Source organism: Microtus oregoni, unplaced genomic scaffold, assembly GCF_018167655.1.
Source record: "Microtus oregoni isolate MIOR12 unplaced genomic scaffold, Mior012 000008F_ref0000371, whole genome shotgun sequence".
Taxonomy (NCBI): domain Eukaryota; kingdom Metazoa; phylum Chordata; class Mammalia; order Rodentia; family Cricetidae; genus Microtus; species Microtus oregoni.
In genome coordinates, this window is record NW_024543067.1 from 22,309,238 (window position 1) to 22,335,116 (window position 25,879).

The 25,879-nt window shown below is 36.7% G+C and overlaps 1 protein-coding gene across 2 annotated transcripts; it reads left to right on the forward strand.

Moving 5' to 3' along the window:
* The first annotated feature begins 688 nt into the window (after positions 1 to 688).
* Rmdn1 (regulator of microtubule dynamics 1) lies at positions 689 to 24,669 on the forward strand. 2 transcript variants are annotated; one of them, XM_041657178.1, is made up of 10 exons: positions 689 to 881; positions 6,231 to 6,348; positions 10,976 to 11,063; positions 13,499 to 13,658; positions 15,682 to 15,771; positions 18,172 to 18,227; positions 19,660 to 19,747; positions 20,801 to 20,831; positions 23,671 to 23,804; positions 24,307 to 24,476. In XM_041657178.1, exons 1-10 carry the CDS (start codon positions 771 to 773, stop codon positions 24,343 to 24,345), a joined length of 915 nt encoding a protein of 304 aa, XP_041513112.1. In that variant the 5' UTR covers positions 689 to 770; the 3' UTR covers positions 24,346 to 24,476. The 2 variants fall into 2 exon arrangements, with proteins under 2 accessions (XP_041513112.1, XP_041513113.1); XM_041657179.1 differs by lacking the exon at positions 23,671 to 23,804 and having other exon boundaries at positions 24,307 to 24,669.
* The last annotated feature ends 1,210 nt before the right edge of the window (positions 24,670 to 25,879 follow it).

Here is a 25,879-nt window from a genome sequence, read left to right on the forward strand (position 1 = left end):
TCATCTGGTGATGGATGGAGATAGAGACAGAGACCCACACTAGAGCACTGGACTGAGCTCCCAAGGTCCCAATGAGGAGCAGAAGGAGGGAGAACATGAGCAAAGAATTCGGGACCACGAGGGGAGCACCCACCCACTGAGACAATGGGGCTGATCTAATGGGAGCTCACCAAGGCCAGCTGGACTGTGACTGAAAAAGTATGGGATAAAACCGGACTCTCTGAACATGGCGATCAATGAGGGCTGATGAGACGCCAAGGACAATGGCACGGGGGTTTGATCCTACTTCATGTGCTGGCTTTGTGGGAGCCTGGCCAGTTTGGATGTTCACCTTCCTAGATATGGACGGAGGGGGGAGGACCTAGGACTTACCACAGGACAGGGAACCCTGACTGCTCTTTGGACTGGAGAGGGAGGGGGAGAGGAGTGGGGGGAGGGGAAGAAGGGTGGGAGGAGGGGGAGGGAAATGGGAGGCTGGGAGGAGGTGGAAACTTTTTTTTTTTTTCTCCTTTTCTCAATTAAAAAAAAAAAGTTAGGACAACCGCCAGTGGCCAGAGGAGGGCGCTCCCGCTCACCTGAGCATGCTGCGCACATGCGTGATGTCGTCCGTCCCCCCCAACCCCCCCCTCCCGTCAAGCCACTTCCGGTCCTTGGATCCCGAGACCCGGAAGCTGCGGGCGTGGCGGAAGTGCTGGCTCGGAAGCTGGAGAGCGGCCGTCCTGACGAGCCTCTCGCCCCGCCCGTTCGGTCAGGCTGCGGAGCTGTCAGTCATGGCGCTGTCCTCGCGGCTGTGGCGCCTTCTCCCTCTGCGGCGCGGAGCCACCCAGAGCTTCCGTCAGCTGGCGAGGACCTGGGGCAGCCGGGGACACTGTGGCTCCGAGGTAACCCGCTGTCCTGGGCCTGCCTTCTCCTTCGGCAGGGCGTCCCGGGTGGTCCTGCATCCCGGCTAGACGTCCGCGGACGTGTGCGTGCTCCCTGCCCTTCCTGTCCGAAAATAGAACGGGAAGGTGAAAGACCTTCGACCGTTGAAAAAGTCACTTTCTGCCAAGCCACCGAGGGTTGCGGCACTCGGGTTATGCCCAGCATGATGGCTCAATGCTGTAGTTCTGGCTACAGAATGGATATGCAAGAGTGAATGTTACAGAGTTCTTGGTGTAGGATGGGTAAGAAATGTTGTTTGAACTCTAGTGGAAATGTAAGTAAGTAGATGAGTTCAAAGAATTTGACAGAATTACAGTTGCGTGGTACAGGTTATGAGAAACCCTGTTGTTGTCTTGAAAAAAAATAAATACAAATAACCCCCCACCCCACCCCACCCCCCAAAAAAAGTCAAGGAGAATTCTTTAGTTTCTAGCTGAAACAGCCTAATGGATAGTGTGAGAAATGACTGCCAAAAGAAATTTGAGGGGTAAAGGGGAAGTGAGTTTTATTTTGGACTGTATTAAGAGGGCCAAGTTGGCTTATGGATAGCTAAGAAGCTCAGTAGGTCTGCCAATTAATTACCTGTTGAACTTTTAGCATGTAATTATTTGTTTTGTTTTGTTTTTCAGACTGGGTCTCTGTAGCTTTGGCTGGCCTGGACCTCACATAGATCCTCTTATCCCTGCCTCCTAAATGCTGGGATTAAATGCAAGCACCACCACAATCGGCTCATAAATAATTGTATTTTTCAGCCATGGTAAAATATTCAAAGTATTTAATATTACACCAAGAAGAGGCTTTGTATCCATCACAGGGAATTCTAATAGTTAAGAGGAAGATATTGTGGCAAAAATTACAAAGAAAAGGGGAAGAATTTTAACATATTCCTTTCATCTAATGATTTTTTAAAAAATGACTCTAAAGTTGGTAAAATTAATGTTGAAGAAAAATATGTCTGAGAGTATACTTATTATATGAAATGCTTTAAAAATTGTAATTACATTTTACATTCTGTATATGTATTCAGATGCATGCTAGAGTGGAAAACTTGTGGAAATTTGCTTTCTCCTTTCATCCTGTGGGTCCCAGGGATTGAACTTAGATCATAAGGCCTTGGTGGCAGGTGCCTTTCTCCACTGAGTCATCTTTATGGCTCCTTCAAGAGACTTCTGTTGTTGTTGTTGTTACTGCTTAAGAACTCATAAAAAGCATTACATTCCACTTTAGAGGTACAAGGTGAAGTGGCATATTCTAGTTGCTGAATACATTCTTAAAGTTATCAGTGGCTTGGAGGTGTTCTGGGTCTTTTATTTTAACCATAGAAACACTATTTTTTCTACTTTCCCAGAGATAAATAAAGGAATAAAGGATTGCTTGATATTAATCAAACTGATCAGAACTCAGCAGATAAACTGTCAATTTATGAATTAACAGTGAGAAATATAGTCACTCAATGGCAACATACCCCTTAAGAAAATTACATATTACTTCAGCACAAAATGTTGAGCATTCTAAATGTGACATTTTTCTCAAATTACAGTAGTATATACAACCTTCCTACTGTGTCATTACCTGTGGATTAGTAGGCAACTAAAATTTAATGTTAAATATATTGGTCTTTTCCCCTTTTTTTTTTTTTGGCACTAACATCATACCTATAAACCTGGCATACTGTCTCCTTAGTCCAACTTTTCTTCTCTTCCTCCTCTTTTTTTTTTTTTAATACAAGATTTTGTGTATACCAGGTATGTAGTTAAGGGAGACCATGAACTCCTGATCCTCCTGTGCTCCCCCACCCCCGCCCGGCTGGTACTGTGATTAAGAGCACCGCCAAGCCCAGTTTATATGGTGATGAAGATCCAACCTAGGGCTTCTTATATGTTAGGCAAGACTACAAACCGCTAACCTGTCTTTAAAAATTAAGAATACATTCAGAACATGAAATGCTGTTTTGTGACTGATTTGTCACGGGTGCTAATATATCTTGAGTATTCATTTTTAACAGAATATTCAAAAAATTAGAATATGGTATATTTTCCATTTTTTAGTCTAAGTCTATATCAGAAGTTTAGATGTGGATTAAATGTAGATTCTTAGAGAATCTAGATGAGTCAGTGGTGTTTTTGTTAGTTTTTAAAAACTGAACAAGAAGGCTGGAGAGATAGCTTAGTGGCAGTTGTTAAAACACTCTATGCTCTTTCAGAGGACCCTGTTTCTGTTCCTAACACCTACATGGTGGTTTACAATCTTTGGTCACCTATACGGTGGCTTACAAGCTGTGGTAACTCCAGTTCCAGAAGATCTGACACTCTCTCTGACCTTTGAAGAATCCAGGCGTGCACATAGAACATACACATACTTGCAGGCAAAGCACTTATGGACTTAAAATAAAATAAATGAATCTAAAAATAAAAACAAAACAAAGAAAAAAGAAATAACAAGGAAAATATAGCTCCCATTTACCTTAATAGGAAAAACTGAGAAGAGAGGGGATGGTGGGAAGAATCGTGCCTTGAAATTCATAATACACTTCATATAGAGACAGATGCTGAGTGATTCTCAAGTTTAGAAGGGACATCCAGGTTAGAGATAGAATGGGTCAAATCTGGCAAAGAGGAAATAAGAACACACACAAAACAGAGGTCTAGGATTAAGCTCTAGACACATACAACAGATAAGGAGACATTGGAGAGGAACTACTAAAAGAGATGGAAGGTCGTGAGACAGGAGAAAAATCCAAGAGAATAATATTTCAAAACCAAACTGAACTGTTTTAACAGTAACTAAACACAATGCTGGGAAAGTACATTACAAGGAAATTAGTTTTGAGTTAATGAGTATGTTCATTATCTTAATTGTGCTGATGAAAATGGATTTTCCCAGTTTATATATATATAATAAAATTGTACCCTCAAGTATGTAGTTTATTAGTGAATATTCCAGTAAAGCTGGTCTTAAAATTTAGTATCAGTTCATAACTTGTCTATTTTTATTCCTATTATAATTTTTGCTAAGAGGAAATACTTGTCTATCAAATGCTGTTGATATGCCAAAGTACAATGAGAACTCAGAATTGACCACAGAAAATACATACAGAGTGAGCATTCTTAATTTGAAAATTGAACTTCCTAAATGCTTCAAAATTCAAGGCATTTGAGTGCCATAGAATTGGAAATTCTAACTGACTTCTTGTAACAGGTCAAAGTTAAAACACAGGCACACTAATAATATTATACAACATTATTTACAGGCTCTGTGTAGAAAGATTATAAAAACCACAAATTAATTTCATGGGTATACTATGGTCCTAACCACATGATGGTTCATCATGTCTCTATAAATATTCCAAAATCTGGGAAACAAAACATCATTCATGGAGTGATTTGGTTAAAAGTGAATTTGTAGATTGTTCATGCTTGTTCTTTTAGACTATGTAGACAGGGGGATCAAAGTTCAAGGTTATCCTCAGCTACTAATGAGTTCAAGGTCAGCCTGGGCTACCAGAGATTGTCTCAAATATATAATCTGTGGGTTCAAGAGAAAATAGGAGCTAGAAAGTAGAAACAGCCAAACAGGATGGAGAATGTTTTGAAAGAGCTGGGAATGGAGACTGAAATGAGATTTAAAATCAAGGGGAAGTGTGCTTTATTTTATTTTATTTTTCAGCTGAAATTAAACATAGATCTTACAAGTACTTTACCTCTGAGTCACATATCTGGCCAAAGGTTGTTTTCAGAAGGAAAAAAAAAAAAGATAGCTGGAACCTTGTAATCCCATCTTTAGAGGCAGAGACAGAAGGACCAAGAAACTATTCAAGTCCAGTTTGGGCTATAAAGTAGGACCCTGTCTCCAAAATATTGAAAAAATTACAGGCTGCTTTTTAATAAAGATAGAAGTTTGTTTTCATGCTGGTCAAATGATTTGACAGAAAGGAAAAAATGCTACTGTGTCAAATAGAAGAGGGATGGAAAAGGGGAAGAGTTGTAGGAGTGATGTATTTGTTCTCGTAATTGGTCAGAATTATCTGATGATGATTGTATAAACTGATTCTAAATCTTCTTGTTGTTTGAGGCTGGGCTTCAGGTCTATTTTAGTTGGCTTTGAACTAAAACTCAGCAACTGTTTCTGAGATTGTCCTTGAATATTTTCCTGGTCCGCCTGCCTCTATCTCCTGAGTATTGGGATTATAGACATATAATATGCTACCATACTCATCTTAAATAATGATTATTCATCCTCCATTTAAAAATTATGGGGCCTTTGGACAATGATGGAGGAAGGTCATTGGTTAAATAAAAAGAAACTGCTTGGCCCTCATTGGTTAGAAGATAGGTGGGAGGAGTAAACAGTAGCCTGTAAGGGCTAGAGCTAAAGGGCCAAGCGGTGTCTAAAAGAATACAGTGTCCGTGTAATTATTTCGGGGCATAAGCTAGCCGAGCAGGCGGCTGGGGTGCTGGGAACGCAGCCCCGCCGACCTTATTACTACAGGACAATATCCTCACTGAGAGCTGTATACATATATAATTTTATATATTAAAAAAATAGGAATGATCCTTTTTAATGACTTAATAAAATATGGACCACTCAGGTAATAAACATGAAATAAACTACTCAGGTAGTAAATCTCTGAAGTAGTGGTACTATGAACCAAGAACACACACACACATATGTGTGTGTGTGTATATATATATATATATATATATATATATATATATATACTGAGATTTTACATATTATATACATAGTGTTCTGCCTGTAGGCCTGAAGAGGGCACCAGATTTCATTGTAGATGATTGTGAGCCACCATGTGGTTGCTGGGAATTGAACTCAGGACCTCTAGAATAGCAGCCAGTGCTCTTAACCTCTGAGCCATCTCTCCAGCCCAGTATATATTTTTTATGTGTAGTAATTATAGATTTCAGCTTACCTGTAATTAGTATTTGTTATATGTTGGTTTATAAGATAAATGATATAATTGATAAGTTTATTATTAATATTATTCCATACAATTTGTAGTACCTCTGTCTCTATAAAAATCTCCATAATAATGTAATAGTCACTTTGTCATATTCATTCATTCATTTTGATATTCTGGGTCTTGAAACAAGTGCATTGTGCATGATGCTCTACTACAAAGATACACTGTATGCAAGGTTTGAAGTAGTTTTACTGAGGAACTGGCAAACCATTTTTTTTCTAGCATTTGGTAATTACTTGCTTTAAAGGTGGAAAAAAATTAATATGTTTTACTTGGGGTTGCAAATTCTTTATGATTTCTGAGTTTCATAATTTTAATATATATTCTCTAGGTGATAAGAAACACTCGACCTTTCAAGAGAGGCCTTTTGTTCTCAGCCTTGTCTTTTTTGGGTTTTGAAACCTACCAAGTCATTTCTCAGGCTGCCGTGGTTCATGCCACAGCCAAAGGTAAGCATAAACTAAAGATCTTGAAGATTTATTCTGTGGGTGGCAGAACGTGTGACCCTGTCCACATATGCCAGGGGCCGATGTTGTGACTCCTTTGGCTCTCCAACTTTTTAATTATTTTGTTTATGTATATGGGTGTTATGTCTGCATATATCTACACACAAAAAGAAGGCATAGGATTCCATAGAGGTACAGTTACAGACAGTCATGTGTCACCATGGGGGAACTGGGAATTGAACCCAGAACCTCTGGAAGAACAGCCAGGACTCTTCACTTATGAGCCATCTCTCTAGTACCTCCAACTTAATTTTTAAAAAAAAAATCATTTATTTATTTATTCATTCATTTATTTATTTATTTACTTATTATGTATACAATATTCTGTCTGTGTGCATACCTGCAGGCCAGAAGAGGGCACTAGACCCTATTACAGATGGTTGTGAGCCACCATGTGGTTGCTGGGAATTGAACTCAGGACCTTTGGAAGAGCAGGCAATGCTCTTAGCCTCTGAGCCATCTCTCCAGCCCCCAATTTAATTGTTGAGACAAAGTCACTGAACCTGGATCTCTGCTTCCAAGTGCTGGGATTACAGATGTGTGATGCCCAAATCATATTTTTATATGGGTTCTGAGGATCTAAAACTAAGATCTCCGTGCTTGTAGAACAAACTCTTTATTCTCTCAGCCAAAGATTTTGAGATTTTCTCATTTGCTTATTTTTGAATGTATAATGAAACTAATAGTACTATATGTTCTTCACTGTCAGTCAGTGATATGTATATATTTATAAAATTTAATATATATATAAAAAATAGGAATGATCCTTTTTTAATGACTTAATAAAATATGGACCACTCAGGTAATAAACATGAAATAAACTACTCAGGTAGTAAATCTCAGAAGTAGTGGTACTATGAACCAAGAACCAAAATATTTTTTGCGTGTGGAAAATTCAAGCAAGCACAGACTGTATAAGAGTAAAAAGGCTGTCTTAAAGACAAAACAGTAATCCCCATACTTGAGAGGCTGAGCTGGGAGAATCTAGTGTTTGAGGCCAGCCTGGGTTACACAGAGAGACTTAGTTTGAAAATTCAAACAAAAGAATTTGGTGTGTAGCACAGTGGTATTGTGCTTACCTAGTACCAACAAAGCCTTGGGTTGATCCCCAGTACTGTTAAAAGAAACAAAACAGCAAAATAAGACGTAAAAAATAGAAAGCAATAAAAATGAGCAGCAGTAAACCAGATTTCAGAGATATATTCCATAAAACAGTGATTAACTTAAGACATTTTATCTTCTTTTATATTTTGAGATGGAGTTTTACTATGTAGTTCTGGCTGGACTGGAACTCAGTATGTATACCAGGCTGACCTCAAACTCACAGTGGCCCAAATGCTTCTTCTCTCCAAGGTCCACCCAGCTTAACTTCAAACATAGTTAAATACAGTATACAGGTGAGAAAATGTAGGGTGACTCTTTCAGCCAGTGTTCTGTTATCATGAACAAACAACATGACCACAGCAAGTCTTATAAAAGAAAGCGTTTAATTGGATCTTGCTTACAGTTTCAGAGGTTTAGCCCATTCTCGGTATCACTCAAGCAGACTTAGTGCTGGAGAGTTCTACATCTAGATCCACAGGGAGCAGGAAGAGAGAGACACTAGGATCTGGCTTAGGTTTTTGAACCCTTAAAGCCCACCCCCAATGACACTTCCTCCAAAAAGGCCACACCTCCTAATCCTTTTAAGTAGTACCACGCCTGCAGACTGAGAATTCAAATATACAGGCCTATGGCGGCCATTTTTATTCAGATCACCACAGATGACTAAAGAAAAAACAAATATAGAATATATTCCAAGCCAGAAGAAAGGAAAGAAAATGAAAATCTCTTTAGTACACGCTTGGTCTGGGGATAACAAAGGAAAGAAACAAAGACATCAGTGCTGCTGGTCTCCAAGTTGACTTCCCTTTAGACCCCTGCCCACTTCTGAGACGCCTGCCTCCGTGTAGTCCTCCATGAACTGGCTGGACTTCGTGACTAGTTTCAGTCCCGTGGCATATTGGCACAAGTGAGACTATGCCACTTCATACCTATTAGGGACTGTTTTCTGGGCCTCATAACAATACTTTTTTGTCTGTTTTATCAAGGTACTTGGCTTTTTGCTTGCTAGGCACACACAACCACTGTGCATTCTAACTGAATTTTTAATTTTTTTTAATGTTAATATCTGTGCTTACCACAAGGTGGTAGCAAATACCCATTCTGACAAGAAATGAAGAACTAGTAGAACTTCAAAAAAAAATTCTTTAAAATTTAAACTCTGAGACAATTAGCCACTGGGCCAAGCTCCTGGAATACAATCAAAGTAAGGGATGAGCAATAATATGAACAAAGAGGTCAAGACCATAATGGGGAAACCCACAGAATCAGCTGACCCGAACTAGTGGGAGCTAACTGACTCCAGACTGACAACTAGGGAACCTGCACAGGACCAAACTAGGCCCTCTGAATACAGGTGACAGCGGTGTGGATTAGGCAGTATATGGGGCCACTGGCAGTGGGACCAGGATCTAACTCTAATGCAGGAACTGACTTTGTGGAGCCCATTTTCTTTGGAGAGACATTTTGTACAGCGTAGGCCCTGGGGAGGGAGAGTGGTCTTGCTCCTAGCTCAAGGAGGTGATGGGGCAGATTTAGTGCTTATTAAGGGAGGCCTTACACTCTGAGGATGGGGGTGGGGTGGGGAAAAGGTGAGGGGAGAGGGAGTGTTGTAAAAAGGAATGGCGGGCCACTTCTCGCGGCCCAGCTCCCTGGCTAGCTTATGTCCCGAAATAACAACACACAAATTGTATTCGTTTAAACACTGTCTGGTCCATTATATTTAGCCTCTTATTGGCTAACTTTCACATCTTGATTCAACCCATTTCTAATAATCTGTATGTCACCATGAGCTCAGGACTTACCAGGGAAAGATTCAGCATGTCTAACCTGGCAGCTTTATAGCAGGTGGCTCTCCGCCTCTGCCTCCTTTCTCCCAGCATTCTGTTTTGTCTACTCTGCCTATCTAAGCTGCTGTCCTATCAAAAGGCCAAGGCAGTTTCTTTATTTAACCAATGAAAGCAACACATAGACAGAAGACCCTCCTACACCAAGGAAGGAGGGAGAAATGGGTATGGCATGTAAAAAATAAATTATTTAATAAAAAAATAAAGTCTTTGATTAATAGATTTGCAGTACCCTCCTGCAGGTGGAAACTTCCTTGTTAACTACTTAAGAGATAAGTTTGTCACAAGTGAGCAACCTAAAGGTTCTTCATGTAACACTTCCGTTTCCTTCTTTTCACACTCTTAAAACATTCCTCAAGGATGAACAAACCAACAGATGTTCAGTACTATTAAGTTATATTTCCTAATATTTTTAATAGCATTGTTTTTTGTACTTGTGAAACACACAGAATTACTGGTGGGAAAGCTTTGCCTTAGATCTGGATGACAATGTTATCCTGATCCTTGACTGTCAGTATGCCTATTTTTCATGAATTAAGTAAGTCCTATATAAAGAAAACACAGAAGTTTGAAAATTTTGGTTACCTGAACAAACTTTTATTTTTGGATTTGAGCCTAGCCTTGATCTGTTGAGCCATCTCTCCAGGCCACTTGAGTATAACTTGAGTAGTATTTTGTTTTTGTATTGATGACTCTGATGTGACTGCAATTCATTTAACGAAACAAACAAACAAAAACTAGAAAGTCAAAAGCTTCTAGAACATATACCTGCCAGGTTTCATACCATTGATATTTCTTCCTTGGAAAAATTTTGCTCAAGTGTTATGAACTTGGGCGTATTCATTTTAGGTCAAGTTTAAGATATCATTGTATAGTTGTGTTTCTTACCTCACCTCAGGATATCAATACTCTCATACTTTAACTTGAAAGTAATTTACTCTAAAAGTTTAGATTGTTTTATACAATGTGGTTTCTATGTCAGCAGCATAGCTTATTTTTAAATATCTCAGGATAGTTCAGAATATTAAATAAGAGAACAACCAATTTTCAGATATGTACATGGAGTGGTCTACATGCTCCTATTTGAGTACATATTGTGAGTCTGTAGTACTGTAACTATTTTTTCTTATATATCACATATAGTGTGGGTTTCAGAATTCCTTTTTAGAATCAGAAGAGATTACACATTTTTAAGAAAGAAGGGAGGGAGGGAGGGAGGGCGGGAAGGAAGAAGGAGGGAGGGTGGGAGGGAGGGAGGGAGGGAGGGGTTATATATGAACATTTACCCAAGGAGGACAGAAGGGGGTGTCTGATACTCTGTAGCCACCAGACATGTCTACTGGGAAGCAAAAAGATTGTAGTTTCTGTGCCATGAATTCCTCATAAGGAATTACTTTTTTTTTCATTTTTAAACATGTATTAATCAAATATAGTATTCTGTGTTGTCTGGGTTGTGTTCTTTGTGGTTTTAGTAGATCACTTACTATAACCACTTCATGCTTACTACTACAGTACTTTTATCTTGATGGTTCAGAATTTCTGATGTAATGGTAGTTTCTGTGTCTGGTTTTGTTAGCATATATATCAGTGGTAATTTTTATTTTCATGTTATGCTTTGGAAGTTGAAGAAATACTTGAGCAAGCAGACTACCTATATGAAAGTGGAGAAACAGAGAAGCTTTATCAGTTGCTCACACAGTACAAGGAAAGGTAAGCTATGTATGATTTATCTGTGTCTGAGGTTAACTCAAAAAGCTTTTGTTAACAATAAAAGCATTCTTGGTATTAAAATTTTTGTATGACATTTTTTATTCAAAGTATTATTTCCTAGAGTTCATTTTATAGTAAATCATTATTTAAAGTAAATGATTGAAAAGTGCTATTTGAATCTCATTGATTTGTAAAGATTGTTCTTATTCTACTAGAATGTTGAAGTATTTTTTCTATTTTGCATTGGTTCATAAAAGTAACACTAAATAGGGGCTGGAGAGATGGCTCAGTGGTTAAGAGCATTGCCTGCTCTTCCAAAGGTCCTGAGTTCAATTCCCAGCAACCACATGGTGGTTCACAACCATCTGTAAAGAGGTCTGGCGCCCTCTTCTGGCCTTCAGGCATACAGACAGAATATTGTATACATAATAAATAAATAAATAAATATAAAAAAAAATAACTGCAAAATTCCATCCCACTTAAAAAAAAAAGTAACACTAAATATATGCTTTTTTTTTTTTTTTTTTTAGTTTTTCGAGACAGGGTTTCTCTGTAGGTTTGGAGCCTGTCCTGGCACTAGCTCTTGTAGACCTGGCTGGCCTCGAACTCACAGAGATCTGCCTGCCTCTGCCTCCTGAGTGCTGGGATTAAAGGCGTGCGCCACCACCGCCCGGCTGTATTTTATTATCACCCATATTTCATGTTTTTTAAAAAAGAAATTCCTAACTGGTATAGGATTTAAATGAATTTACTAGAGTTTGGGATGGTTCTGTGGCACTTCTTTTTTTTTTTTTCTAATTTAAAAGGAAGGTTTTTACTTTAACATAGTAAAATTACATATAAAAAACAGTTATCAAGTAAGAATTACTGTTACAATATATAGTCTATTTGTATTTGCCAAAATTAAAGAATATACTCTATCATCTATTCTATCTTTGTGAGTCTAAAGTTTTACATCTAATTAATTTTTTATCATAACTAAAGGAAACTATAAACATAACTATCTATTCCTTTTTTTGTTGTTGTTTTTTTTTTTTTAATTGAGAAAAGGAAAAAAAAAAGTTTCCCCCTCCTCCCAGCCTCAGCATGGGATAAAACCAGACTCTCTGAACATGGCGAACAATGAGGGCTGATGAGAAGCCAAGGACAATGGCACGGGGTTTTGATCCTACTTCATGTTCTGACCGTGTGGGAACCTAGACAGTTTGGATATTCACCTTCCTAGACATGGACGGAGAGGGGAGGACCTTGGACTTTCCACAGGGCAGGGAACCCTGACTGCTCTTTGGACTGGAGGGGGAAAGGAGTGGGGGGAGGGGGAGAAGGGTGGTCTTTGGCACTTCTGAATGACAGCTGTGTTTAGAGTTTTCAGAGAAACAGCAAATATATCCATTTTCTGTTTTTAGTCCTAGACTACATGGTTAGTGTAGAATGTCAGTGTGCACTCATTCAGAAGGTAGCGGTGGTCAACCCTATGAGTTGAATATGGCTAAATGGCATTTACTTCTGGAATATTGAGTTGCCTTTCATCTAATTTTATTAATAATCTCACCCTTCCTATTCCCCTCAACTTTAGTTGCTAGGTATCTGTAGACTAAGTCATTACTTCTTCAGTGTGTCTTCATGAGTTGGCTGTTTGGGCATTTTACATTGCTTATTTGAAAAGTAAGCTGTACACTTTTGATACCTTTATAGCTTCAACATTTAAGTGAATGTTATTTTTCATTAACAAAGAGAAAATACAAATTAGGCTTGAACACACATACATTTAATAAAAAGTAACTTAAGGTTAAAACATTTTTTATCACTTGTGATTTTTAATTATTAGTTATTTTTTTTTTGTTTTATATGCCTGTATTTAACTAACAGATCTTCAAGGAGTTCAGTGCCCTTACTTGATGTATGTCATACAGCATGATGGCATTGAACTTTAGTTTGAGATTGCATTTGTTCAATCATTCATTTATGGACAAATAAGTAAATATCACACATCTTTTTTGGCCAGATATATTTGGGGAAAAGGATTTGGCAGTTCCATTTTTATAGAGTATGATTCTGTCCATAAAGCTAATGTATTTTATGGTAGTATCTAAACCAGTTAGGGGTTGTATGAAGTACAAGGTTAGTAAATCAAGCCTCATGTTATATGTTGAGCTTGACAAAAAGTGTTCAGAGAACTTAAATACAAAAATATTTTTTCAATAAGCTGATGTTTTAGATATTATGTATAGATAAGTTAATGTTTGCAAATAATTTGGAAAATTTCAGTAGATTTTAGCAAGGGCTTTATTTATGAAAGAAAATAATAGTATTAATAATGTCCTTTATGATACTTGATATATCCTGAATAAACCGAAAGAACTTTCATTAGTGATATGACTGCTAACAGTTTCTCAGTGTGAATTAAGATGGTTTCATATCTTGTCCAAAATTAGTGAGGATGCAGAGCTACTGTGGCGTTTGGCACGAGCATCACGTGACATAGCACAGCTTAGTAGGACTTCAGAAGAAGAAAAAAAAGTTTTGGTGTATGAAGCTCTAGAGTATGCAAAAAGAGCACTAGAGAAAAACGAGTCGAGTTTTGCTGCTCATAAGGTGAGTTAGTTAATAAAATGTCCTGTGAGGAAGGCTGTGTTGGTCTCTACTTACCCATTATCCCTAATTTATGTGAGGAGAAAAAATGGCTCCACTTTAAAGGACTAGAGAGGATTGCTACAGTTTTGAGTTTGAACAGGTCATCTAATTACATTCGTATGCTTGATAAAATACTTCTGTGAATGCTTATGAGTGCCTGTTCTTAAACAAATACTGGAAGTTACCAGTCTTTATCTGTAGTTCATATAGCAAGCATCTGACATACTATGTTTAATGCTGAGCATATTGGTATAAACCTGTAATCTCAGCAGCTGGGGAAGCCAAGGCAGAATGGAGAGTTCTGGGATAGCTTAGGCCACATTGTAAGACCTTGTCTGAACCAACCCATCCCTCCACCCCAATTTACAATGTTTCTTTTCCTCATTGTTTCTGGTGTATGTAGCAGCGGGAGTATAGCAATTGGAAAACTGAGAACTAATGTGATTCCTGTATCTTATCTAGCTTTTGCATCTCCTGACTGGTTTTCAGTAATGCAGAGACATGGGTGGTGAGGTCAATGCACAGTCTTGGATTAGGATTTTTTTTTTAAGAAGAAAAAAATTTTTTTAAATAGATAACAGACTATCTTTTTTTCATTATACATACCAATCCAGATTCCTACTTCATCCCCTCCTCCCATTTCCTTCACTTACCCCCTCCTCAGAAATTGTAAGGCACATAGCTTTGGGGAAGGTCTAACTAAGGCCTTCCCTATTATATCTAAACTGAGAAAGGTATCCATCCAAAGAGAATAGGTTACCAAAAAGCTAGTAGGTAGTGTCAGGTCTAGAAGAAACTTGGGACAAATAGCTAAATGTGTTGCCTATTAGCATACCAAAAAATATGCTGGCATTTAGATTCTATCGGCATCTCAAGTACCCGTTACAGAACCCATGCTGGTTCGGTTCTCAGCACCCACATGCCGGCTTGGGATCTGAAGCCTTGATCTGTCCTTAGGGCACAGCACACACAGTACACAGACATACACACAGACAAAACACAAATACACATTAAACAAATCCCTTTTTTAAAACAGAGGTTTTGTGTTTGTGGTATAGTGGGTTGCACATGAAAACCCAACACCCTGCCACTGAACTATACCCCTAGCCACTCATAAGAGATTACTTTATTCAATAGCTTTGATGTGTGGAAGATCTGAGCAGCAAGACAAAATCCTCTGTAACCCTTCTAATGAACAGAATTTGTACAACTGGATAACAAGAGAGATTAAATGATAGTAGTCTGTAGAGAGGTGTGTATATGTATTTCAAAATGTGCCATTTTATTTCCAGTAAACATGTCAGGACACATAGATTTATATTTTTTAATTTTGTGTATTGGGATCCTATAGCTATAGCTCACAGGAATGCAATAGGAAACTGTAGTATGCACAGAATTCAAAGGCAGGTGCTTCTGATCCCCAAGAAAAATTAACTCAATTGCTCTGAGGCTCCACGAATATTTTTTACTGCAGACATTTTCCCCTACACTACTCTAAATCTTGTGGCTCTCCATAACACCTGAGTTTATGAAATTTAGATATTTTAAGTTTAGTTCTTGGTAGAGAAACTCAGATAGTCTCAGTTTGGGTCTATTGTTCAACAGTGGCTATAAAGGTGATGACAAAGCTAGCAGCTGTGACTCTAACACAGCCGTGCAGATGTAGAAAAAGGAGATGAGAAGACAATAAGTCATCCAGTTACAAACCTAACTAAATGTATATTCAGATGTTATTTCTCTATTATATCGGTAGTTGTCTTAGATTTCACCACTTACTACCTTGTATTATCACTGTGTGTCCTAGCCTTTAGTTCCTAGTGACCATGTCTGTTTTATTTGTACCTTTTGTTCTTAAGTCATCATGATGCTCAGTAACATTTTGCTAAATGAGAATAAAAACTGAAGAGCACTCATGTAATTTTTTATTTGCATTAAATGGAACATTAAGAACAATATTCTCACTTTTTATTTTTCCTACTTTTAGTGGTATGCAATCTGCATTAGTGATGTTGGAGACTATGAAGGCATCAAGGTTAAGATTGCAAATGCCTACATTATCAAGGAACATTTTCAGGTACTGATTTAAGTTCATGAATTTTAAAAGCGAAGTATTTTTCTGAGTGGATGTGATTTAGTTACCCATTATTGTATACAGAACATGTTACTGCATACTTGTAGGCCAACTTCTTGAAAGGCAGAGGCATGAGATTACTAAGCCTAGGAGTTAGAGGCTTACACGAGGAAACAGAACAAGACCTATTTCATTTTAGAAAGCACACCCAAAGCCCAGTGGGATAGAGCAATAATCATTATTTTTTTCCCACTTTTCTGGGTAAATTTTATGTATTAGGGCTTCTGCCTTGCTTGGTAGAGCTACGGCTATTTTTATGCTTTATTTAGTTAGGACTGAGTGATTCAAGATGGCCTCTCATCTATCTTAGTTCCTTCTTTACTTGTCCTGTTGTTTAGGGATCTACCCCAAGCTTCTCTACAATGAGAGATGGCCTTCAAGAGTGAATGCTCCAAAAGAAAAGTTTCCAGCGTGCAAAGTTTTTCAAACCATTTGTAGCACAATTAATAACATTGTATTGAATTTAAAAATTTGGTATCTGTAGTGGCACATGCCTTTAATCCACATACGCAGAAGCAGAGATAGCCAAATGTCTGTGAGTTCAAGACCATTCTGAATGACACTGTGTCACAAACAAACAAACAAACAAACAGAGGTTAAGTCGGTTTCTCTGGAAGGTTTTGAAAGCTCGGTGGTTAAAATATAACAGTCTAATCAAGCTGCTACACTTTCTTAGTTGTAATAATTTTGTTCAAGATTATGCTATGTGTATTTTATGTTCAAATTTCTCCCTAAAGTTAATGTACTTGTTTTAGTAATTTTTGTTCATTGGTAAAAATTACACATAAATCTATATATTTCATATTCTATGTGTACACTATTTCATTATTCTTACACAGAGAACAAATCTACACAGAAGTGTCCAGCATTTAAAAATCTTTTATTATTGTAGATCATCTCAAAACTATACTGGAACAACAGCACAGGTAGGAATAAGCTGGGCATGCTACTCAGCAACTCCTCCGAAGCTGACAGCTAGAAGTCCCAGTATCTAGCTTAGATAATTACTAGAGAAAAATAACATTGGACTAGGAATCAGGACACCTAGCTTCTTACACAAGCATCATTACATTTTACAATTTATTTACATGTCCTATATTTTAAAATATCTGAATTAAGATTGTACCACAGAATTAGTGTTACCTTATAATATAATTGGAAGCAGCATTGTTTGTTTTTCTTTAATATGAGTGTTCAGTGGTTAAGAGCACTGGTTGTTCTCCCAGAGGACCTGGGACCTGCCAACACCCACATGGCAGCTTACAACTGTCTGTAACTCCAGTTCTAGGGGACCCAATACCCTCACACAGAAATTTATGTAAGCAAAGTACCAATGAATATAAAATACAAATAAATTATATAAAAAAGTGTTTTGCTTGTATATGCATGCAGTGCCGAGAGGTCAGAAGAGGGTGTCAGAACTCCTGGAACTGTAGTTACAGATGGTTGTGAGCTGACACAGGGATATTGAGAACCAAACCTAAGTCGTTTGCAAGAGCAGCATATGCTTTTAACTGCTGGAAGCAGTATTTTTATTCCTTTTCAAATGGTGTATATATAATAATTTTGTCCCATATTGATGGGGGTTTGATAACAGGAAGACTTTTCTTCAATATTAAATTTGAAGGACTTATTTATCCTTCCTTTTAAAGAAACAGTAAAAACTGTACTTTATTAAACTTTTCAGAATTAGGTTAATTTGTATATTTTATGGGTTTTCCCACCTCCTAAACAGATTTCTGAAACTATATCTTTAGTATGTCTTTAATATTGTACTAGAACAACTTTAACCAATAAAGAATATGGGGGTGAGGAGTTGGCTGTCAAAATATTTGCCATGCAACCCTGAGTACCCAAGCTCATCATCCATGCAAAATGCTAGGTGTGGGGCAAGAAGTTTTTGGGAGCTTGCTGGTGGTCTACAGTCAGGGAGCTCAAGGTTTGATAAAAGACCTGTCTTTAAAAACAAGGTGGAGAATGATTGGAGAGACATCTGGCTTTAATGTCTCATGTAAACACACACAAGGGAAGGGGCAGTGAAGAGAGGGAGAGTGTATCCTGAGGGAAGTGCTCTTCTTGATTATAGTGTAGGTTTGGGGCTAGAGAGATGGCTCTGTGGTTGAGAGTGCTGAGACCACTCTCCCAAAGACCTGAGTTCATTTCCAGCACCCACATTAGGTGGTTCCAGCTCCAAATGGCCCAGCACCCTCTTCTAGCTTCCATGGGTACCTGAAGATATGTGGCATTTATTCATACAGAAACACACACAAATACATCTTTAAAATACAGGTTTATCCTTTTCTTTTTTTAATTCACTGCTTCTTTGATTTTATTTCTCAACAGAAAGCAATTGAGCTGAACCCTAAAGATGCTACTTCAATTCACCTTATGGGTATTTGGTAAGAAAATTTCAATAATGTTTCTGTCCTATTTAGTGTGATCTTATACTATGTATAAGCAATATTTTATTTTACTTATAAGCAAAATAAACTATATAAAAATACCACTAACAGAATTGAGAATTAAGTCACTGAATAGCATTTGAATATGTATCACTAAAACGTAGTAAACATAGGCAGACATGGTGGCACAAGCCTGTAATCCCAACACTTTGATAATGGCAGGAAGATCAGGAGTTCAAGTTCATCTTCACCTACATAGTGAGTTCAGGGCAGCATGGTTCACATGAGACTCTGTCTCAAAACCCTCTTTTCACCACCAGGAAAATTAAAACCCCAAGAAAACTAAAAAACACTTTAAGATTTTTTTTCTATAGGCCTTTAATTTCCTTTCTTGGGAAAGACCTCATTTACAATTCTAAGTAAAACTGCATTCTTATAGGAGGTCTTTGTACCTTCAAATCATCAGATTGAGATTTGATTATTCTGGAGAACTGTGTATTCTTTCTTCCAGTTTCATTGTGATCTTGTGTTCAATATGAGGTATTATTTTGCTGGTATGAGGGCATACAAATGTTTTATGTTTTTGCTGGCATAAAAGTCTACCAAAGTCTTTTACAAAAGAAATACTTTTCACATTAAACTACTCACTGAAGATTAATAATTATCAAAGGACAGCTACTTAGCCAGTAAGCAAATGTGATACAATCTCTGCTTCAAGGAGTTCAGTCCCTAGTCAAAGATCCCCAATGGTTGGTTTTTGTCCTACCTCAGAAACCTGTCATTATTTTTGGAAGCTAATTATTTACTTCATTCTTTTTAAATAAATTACTGGCAATTATTGTTATTCATGTATAGTACACTGAGTTTGGTTATTTAAAAATATTCTGAATTTTCTTATTTCAAAACTAATAGTAAGCCAGGCATAAGCCCTTCAAGAGTGAAGATGAGGCAGAAAGATTAGGAGTTCATGGCTAGCCCCGGGGTAGCATGTCTCAAAAGAAAACTTAAAACAAATTGTAAGGCCAGGTGGTGGTGGCGCACATCTTTAATTCCAGGAGGTAGAGGCAGGCAGATCTTTGTGAGTTCGAGGCCAACCTGGTCTACAGAGGGAGTTCCAGGACAGGCACCAAGGCTACACACAGAAACTCTGGCTAAACAAACAAACAAAAAAAAAAAAAGAAAAGAAAAGAAATTAGATTATAATAATCATCCTGTGTCACTTAGTTATTCTGGCACAAAATGACTCAACTACTAAGTCAGGTCAGTTTCTAGAAAATTAATTAAATATGAATATTAACCAACCATGTATCATGTAACATTCAAATTATTTAAAATTGTAATATTCCTTTTATAAAGTTTATTAAGATGTTTGTTCTGTGGGTAAAAAAAGATACAGTTTGAATGTACTTAATACTATATTCTTCTGTAGGTGCTATACATTTGCTGAAATGCCTTGGTATCAAAGAAGAATTGCTAAAGTGCTGTTTGCAAATCCTCCTACTTCCACCTATGAGGAGGTAGTGTGATGTCCTTTGTTAAGTTAGTACTGATTTCTTAACTGCAGTACCATTCTTCAGTGTCCACACATATGGAGATCTGATTCTATGAGGGACTTGAGCAAGTTTCTAATGATCCAATTCAACAGTATCTCAAAGACTTAATACTTACTGTCCAGGACTGGTGAGTGCTTTTTTTCTTCTTATTTAGGTGAGTGGCTGATGATTCTGTTATGCTGTCAAAGTAGCTCATGGCCAAAACAGACCTCCATTTTCTATTTGTAATAGCAAGTCATTTAGAGAAATGAAGAACATGTAAGAATTGACTTAAAAAATTCTTGATTCTGAAAGGTTCCTCATATTTTAAAGGCCTATATAAATAAAATTAGAAAAGAATTTGTACATAGACTTTCAAGCCCCCAGCCCATCCTTTGGATGCTAGGGTTTGAACCAGGGTCCTACCCACTATCTACCTTCCTAGCCTATTAGATGAAAATCTTGAGTTTACTTAATCACTTAATTTTCAAAATGTAAGGAACTTGCCAGTTAAAAAAAAATTATCCTAGTATTCGTCTCTTGTAGTAAGGAGCAATTGTTGTTGTTTGCCCCTAGGAATCTATGATATATTCAGTCACATTTGTTTCCATTCCCAGCCAAAAACACACACACACACACACCCCTCATGAAGTATAAGCAGTGAGTGATTTCACCATTTAATCATAACAGCTTGTATCAGAAGCGTGACTGTCATGATTTAAGACAAAGTTAACTGCTGAATTCCACATGATCAGTTCCTTAGCTTTGTGACAGAATGGTTTTCTACAAACTCTTAAGTAGCAACCAGGTAATTACTAGAAGTGATTTTCATTATTAAAATTCTAGTTTTAGATGATTTAATGGTGTTATATTAAGCCTATATTAATCTTACTACTGAATTTATCACTTAATATTAAATCATTTACTTTCTGACACTTTTAACAGTAAGATTAACTCTTAGAGAAAATCTGGGTTTTATTTTTTAAGTTATTGAATCTAATTCTTTCCATACTGTTTTACTCTTCATATTCTTAACAGGCCTTGAAATACTTTCACAGGGCAGAACAAGGTAAAATCCTTTTACTTGAACTACTCATATAATATTGTCTCAGTGCTGACTATGTCATAGAAAATTTTAAATCAAGATAAATATATTTGCTGTGTCTTTCACACTGGATAATAAAATAAATGAAAAAAATTTCCTTGCATCTATATTGTGCACACATATGTGTCTGGTCCCCTCAGGACTGGAGTTAACACAGGTGTGAGCTGCCATCTAGTGCTGGGATTGAACCCAGGTCCACTGGAAGAGTAGTGATCTCACCAAGAGTCCTCTCTCCAGCCTCAATTTTGAACTTATTTTTTAAAGTAAGGATCACTTATATCAGAATTGCACTTGAATTCAGAGTTCCAATTCTAGAATGTTCTCTTTAGTTAAGGTAATTTTTTAATGAGACTTACACAATTATCTAACTTGATATTTTATAGTTAATTAGAGACACCTAAATGAAAACTATTTTTTGGATGTTACAGTATATTGTATTCCATTGTAAAAAAATTCAATGTTCTTCTTACTTTGACTTTTAAAAAATGGATACTACTTTAACACTGTCGGTTACCTGTCCTACATGTTTCCCCCTTAAAAAAAAAATACTGGCACTGTGGTTGTAACTCAATGGCACGTGCTTTGCTGACATGCCTCAGTTCAGTCCCCAAAACTAGAAGAAATAAGAAAGAGACTCAAGTGTCCGTTACCAAGTGTATCATAAAAGTCACTCCAAATATATAGCTCAAGATGGCCTCAAAGTACTAATCCTCCTGCCTCAGCTTCCAAACATTGAAATTTCATAGGTATGTGATACCCACAATTCCTTATAACAGAAAACTAAGATTTACATTTTAATTTGAGGTCCCATATATAGAAACTTAAGCAAAGCAATTTAGTGATAATTTTAAAAGCTTTAAATAACTGTTTGAATGTTAAATATTTCTAACTCAAAGTTTTGCTCACTGCTCATTTTATTGGTATTCTTACTAATCATATGACTATGAACTGATCATATTCATGAATATGAATCTAAGAATGAAATTATCTCAAAGGGGTTTGAAACTGTAATTCTAAAGCAAAAATTAGACCTTAAGACAAGGTTTGGCAGTCCTGAATGAAGATGTACTCCTCTGTTCATGGAGTTAAATCCTTGGTGATTTCAGTTGCATATAAGATTTTATATGAGCAGTCCCTTTCTCTAAGTAAAAGGATGCCTAGTTTTGGACCAGAAGTCCCTCCCATGTTGTATGTCGTTCATACCTCCCATATCAGCCTTCTTATTTTGCCGTTCATGTGTTTAAGGCTATGTGTGTGGGTAAATGGCTTTTTTTTTTCTTTCTGGTTCATGATTATATTTCCATTGCTTCACATATGATACTTGGCTGACTTCCTGGATGGGGAAGTAGATAAATATAAATCAGCGTACTTAAGCTTAAAATATTTTAATCGGCTGGGTGGTGGTACACACCTTTAATCCCAGCATTTGGGAAGCAGAGGCAGGTGGATCTCTGTGAGTAAGGCCAGCCTGGTCTACAAATAGAGTTCCAGGACAGCCAGGACTGCTACAATGAGAAACCCCGTCTTGAAAAACAGAAACAAAAACAAAATGTTTAAATCAAAGAAATTAAATGACTGAGTTTTAAGCATATGCATTTAATCTTAAGATACACCCAGGAAAAAGTAGGCTTTGTTCTTTTTTAACCCTAAAGCCTGGTATGTGCTAGACATGTGTTCTATTACCAAGCTCCATGCTTGGCCTCAGAAAGCCAAGGTTATTAGGAGGAAATTAAGTAAGTTAGAACTGAGTGGGGTGGTGCATGCATGTTGTCACCAGCATATAGGAGACTGAGGAACTGTGCCATTGAGTTACAATGAATTATTAAATTCCAGGCTCACCTGGACATGCAGAAGAACTTCTCTCTCGTTTTCAAGAAAGAAAGTGAGAGGATTCCTTTATAATTTCATTCATAGACTTCTTAAAAAGTTATTTTTTATTTAACATATAATTGTACATTTTGGAGCATTGGTAATTCAATATATTCATACATGATGTAATTACCAAATCAAAGCAGTTAGCTCCACTTCAAGCATATATCATCTTTGTACTGGGAAGTACTAAAGCTTGTAAATCTTCTAAAAATATATAGTAAATTATTAAAAAAAAATTTCCCTACTTTTGTGACCTATCCATTCTCCATCTCTTTCCCTTCCCAGTTTCTGATAACCACTTTTCTACTCTGTCATTCCTCGAACCTATCTGCACTTTTCTTTCAACCAAGAATATTCTCTACTTTATCTGTTAAAATCCTCTTCATCCTCCAAGATGCCTATCTCTCAATTAGTTGTTCTTTTTTAATGTGACCTCTTGCAGCATATTAGCTTATATCTGGCAAAGCATTTAATTATGCTCTTATTTCCCTCTCTGTGCCTAAGTATAGGAGATATTTAGCAAACTGATCAGATTTATCTTAACCATGATTTTATTCATGTATTCCTTCCTTCACTGAACAGATGCACTAAGTATGTTACTTTCCCTACACTGTTCTAAGCAACTGAAATACAATAAGGATGGGTGGTTTAAAAAGAAAATGGTTTTTATATAGTTCATGTTCTATCAGATAACAAATAATAAATTCTTATAGTGAGACCTTGGTATAGTAATGTACAGAGTCTGTAAGTATATTCAATACATGATCATTTTATGTTTTTTTAAGATAACATTTGAACAAAAGAATTGTATTAGCCTAATCATTGTTTAACCACACAATTTTATTAGAATTTAGACCAAAAGAATTTAAACCTATAAAAATAAAACCACTATTTCACTGGAGCTGACTTTGTTTCTCCTCCTTATTTATAGTGGATCCAAACTTCTACAGCAAAAACTTGCTGCTGTTAGGAAAGACATACTTGAAACTAAACAACAAAAAGCTTGCTGCTTTCTGGCTGGTAAAAGCCAAGGGTTATCCAGCACACACAGAGGAAGATAAACAGGTAAAATATCTGTAATAAAGGCAGATAGGCTTTCATTGAGGCATTAGTAAATAAATAAACTGAGAACTTCTATAAAAGCATCATTGTTTAAGTGCATAGTATTGTGGAAAGTACAAGTGCCTTTTTTTATTTACCTTTACGATTAAGCATGAAAACTCTTTAGTTACTATCACCAAATGTTCTAAGTTGCTTGCTGCAGTATAAATGAAAAGATGTGATTTCTAAAACATAAAAGTCATCTCAGTCAGAGGTGCTTACCTAATATGCACAAAGACCTAGTTCAATTTCTGACACTGTGGGGAAGTGGGGCTGGGGTGGGTGTTGGATGGTTAAGGGATATGAACTAGTTTCTTTGGAGTGTCATCTAATCACAAGAGACTTTATTCTTACCATGTCCGATCTTTGTTATCTTGAAACTCTGAGAAACCAGTGTATTTTATCAACTTCAGTTTTATGAGTTAGACTACACTTATTAATATGTAATGTGTTTTTTTCACTTTAGATACAGACAGAAGCTGCTCAGTTGCTTACAGGTTTGTGACAAGAGCTGAGAACTTTTTGGAGAAGGCAACAATCTACCTAACACTTTGTATTTCATTGATTTATAAAGATGATACATTAACCATAATGATTCTATGGCTCCCCCCCCCCCAGTTCTTTTATGTTTAACCATTTTTCAGAATAAATGGACAAAATTCTGGGTTTCTTCACAATTAAAAGTGTAAAAGAAACTGTCACATTAACAATTGAAGCTTGGATGCCACTTCACTTACACAGAATGAATGTGAGACTGTATACTTATACGCCCCCCCCCCCGCCAAAGACATGAGAATTGTAATGTTTTAATAAATTACAGCAAAATGTGTAGGTGTCTGCTGTTCCTGTTTTACTATGTAAACTTTCAAACATAAACATTGGAAGTACACCCTGTACTTAGATTTAAGGTATCAATACTTTGCTATATCCTATTTTTGTATATCTATTTACATATAATGGATTTTAAACATTTGAAATAACAGATATTATCATACTCTTTAGTATCTAGCTGCTCTTCAGAATAAGTACATCTTCCAAAACAAATACCAGACCTATTACATTATTTGTAACAAGACATACTCAAATTTTCTTAACTGTCCAAAAAGAAAATCTTCTGCGTTTTGAGAACAGAATTTGATTTGCAGCAGTTGGTTTTCATACAGAAAGTTTCTTCCCACATCTTACAACACAGACTTTTTGGAGAAGCCAATTTAATTGTTATTATCAACTGTCCTCTGAGAATCATGTTCCACCTTGTCTTTTGGACTCCAGTTAATTATACTTAGTCATCTTTGACTTTCATATTCATATTTGAAATTAACTTCTGTTTCATTTTCTAAGTTCATTTCCATTTTTTATACACTTTGTTTTCCTTTAGGTGGTTTGTATTACTTAAAATGTGATCATTATCTTCATTTGCAGGTTTTATTTTGTCTTTTTCTTCATTTTTCTCCTGACTTTTGTCAGTAGCCACTTGATACTTTCATTAATTGTCTAGTTATGAATTTTAGCTACTTTTCATATTCACATTAGTATATCATTCTAAAGAATTTAATTTTTTTATATTACATCCAGGCCTTTATCAGATATGTATCCCAGCTGCTTCTGTGGGTTTATTCCTTAGAATGGCTTTTCTAGTGATTTTTTTTGTTACCAGCACAAAGTCATGGAATCAATCCCTAGCACTCACACACAAGAAATTATTTCTGGAAAGTTAATTTTGTGAAATGAGATACTTTCCAATAATAAAGGCTTTATGAATTAGAGAATCTATCTTCTGATGCTTTACAGACAATCTTTATTTTAAAATAATTAAGATTCATAAGAAATTATATAATATAGTACAAGCAGGTTCTGAATACCCTTCTTCCTGTTTGCCCATGGGTGACAAGTAGCTATAGTTTAATACCAAACTAAGAAACATACAAGTGTGATCTGTAGACCTTCATTCAGATTGTATGACTTTTATATGTCCTCACTTAATGTTTAGTTCTTATTAACTTCATTATACAAATTTTATAACTACCACCACAGGCTAG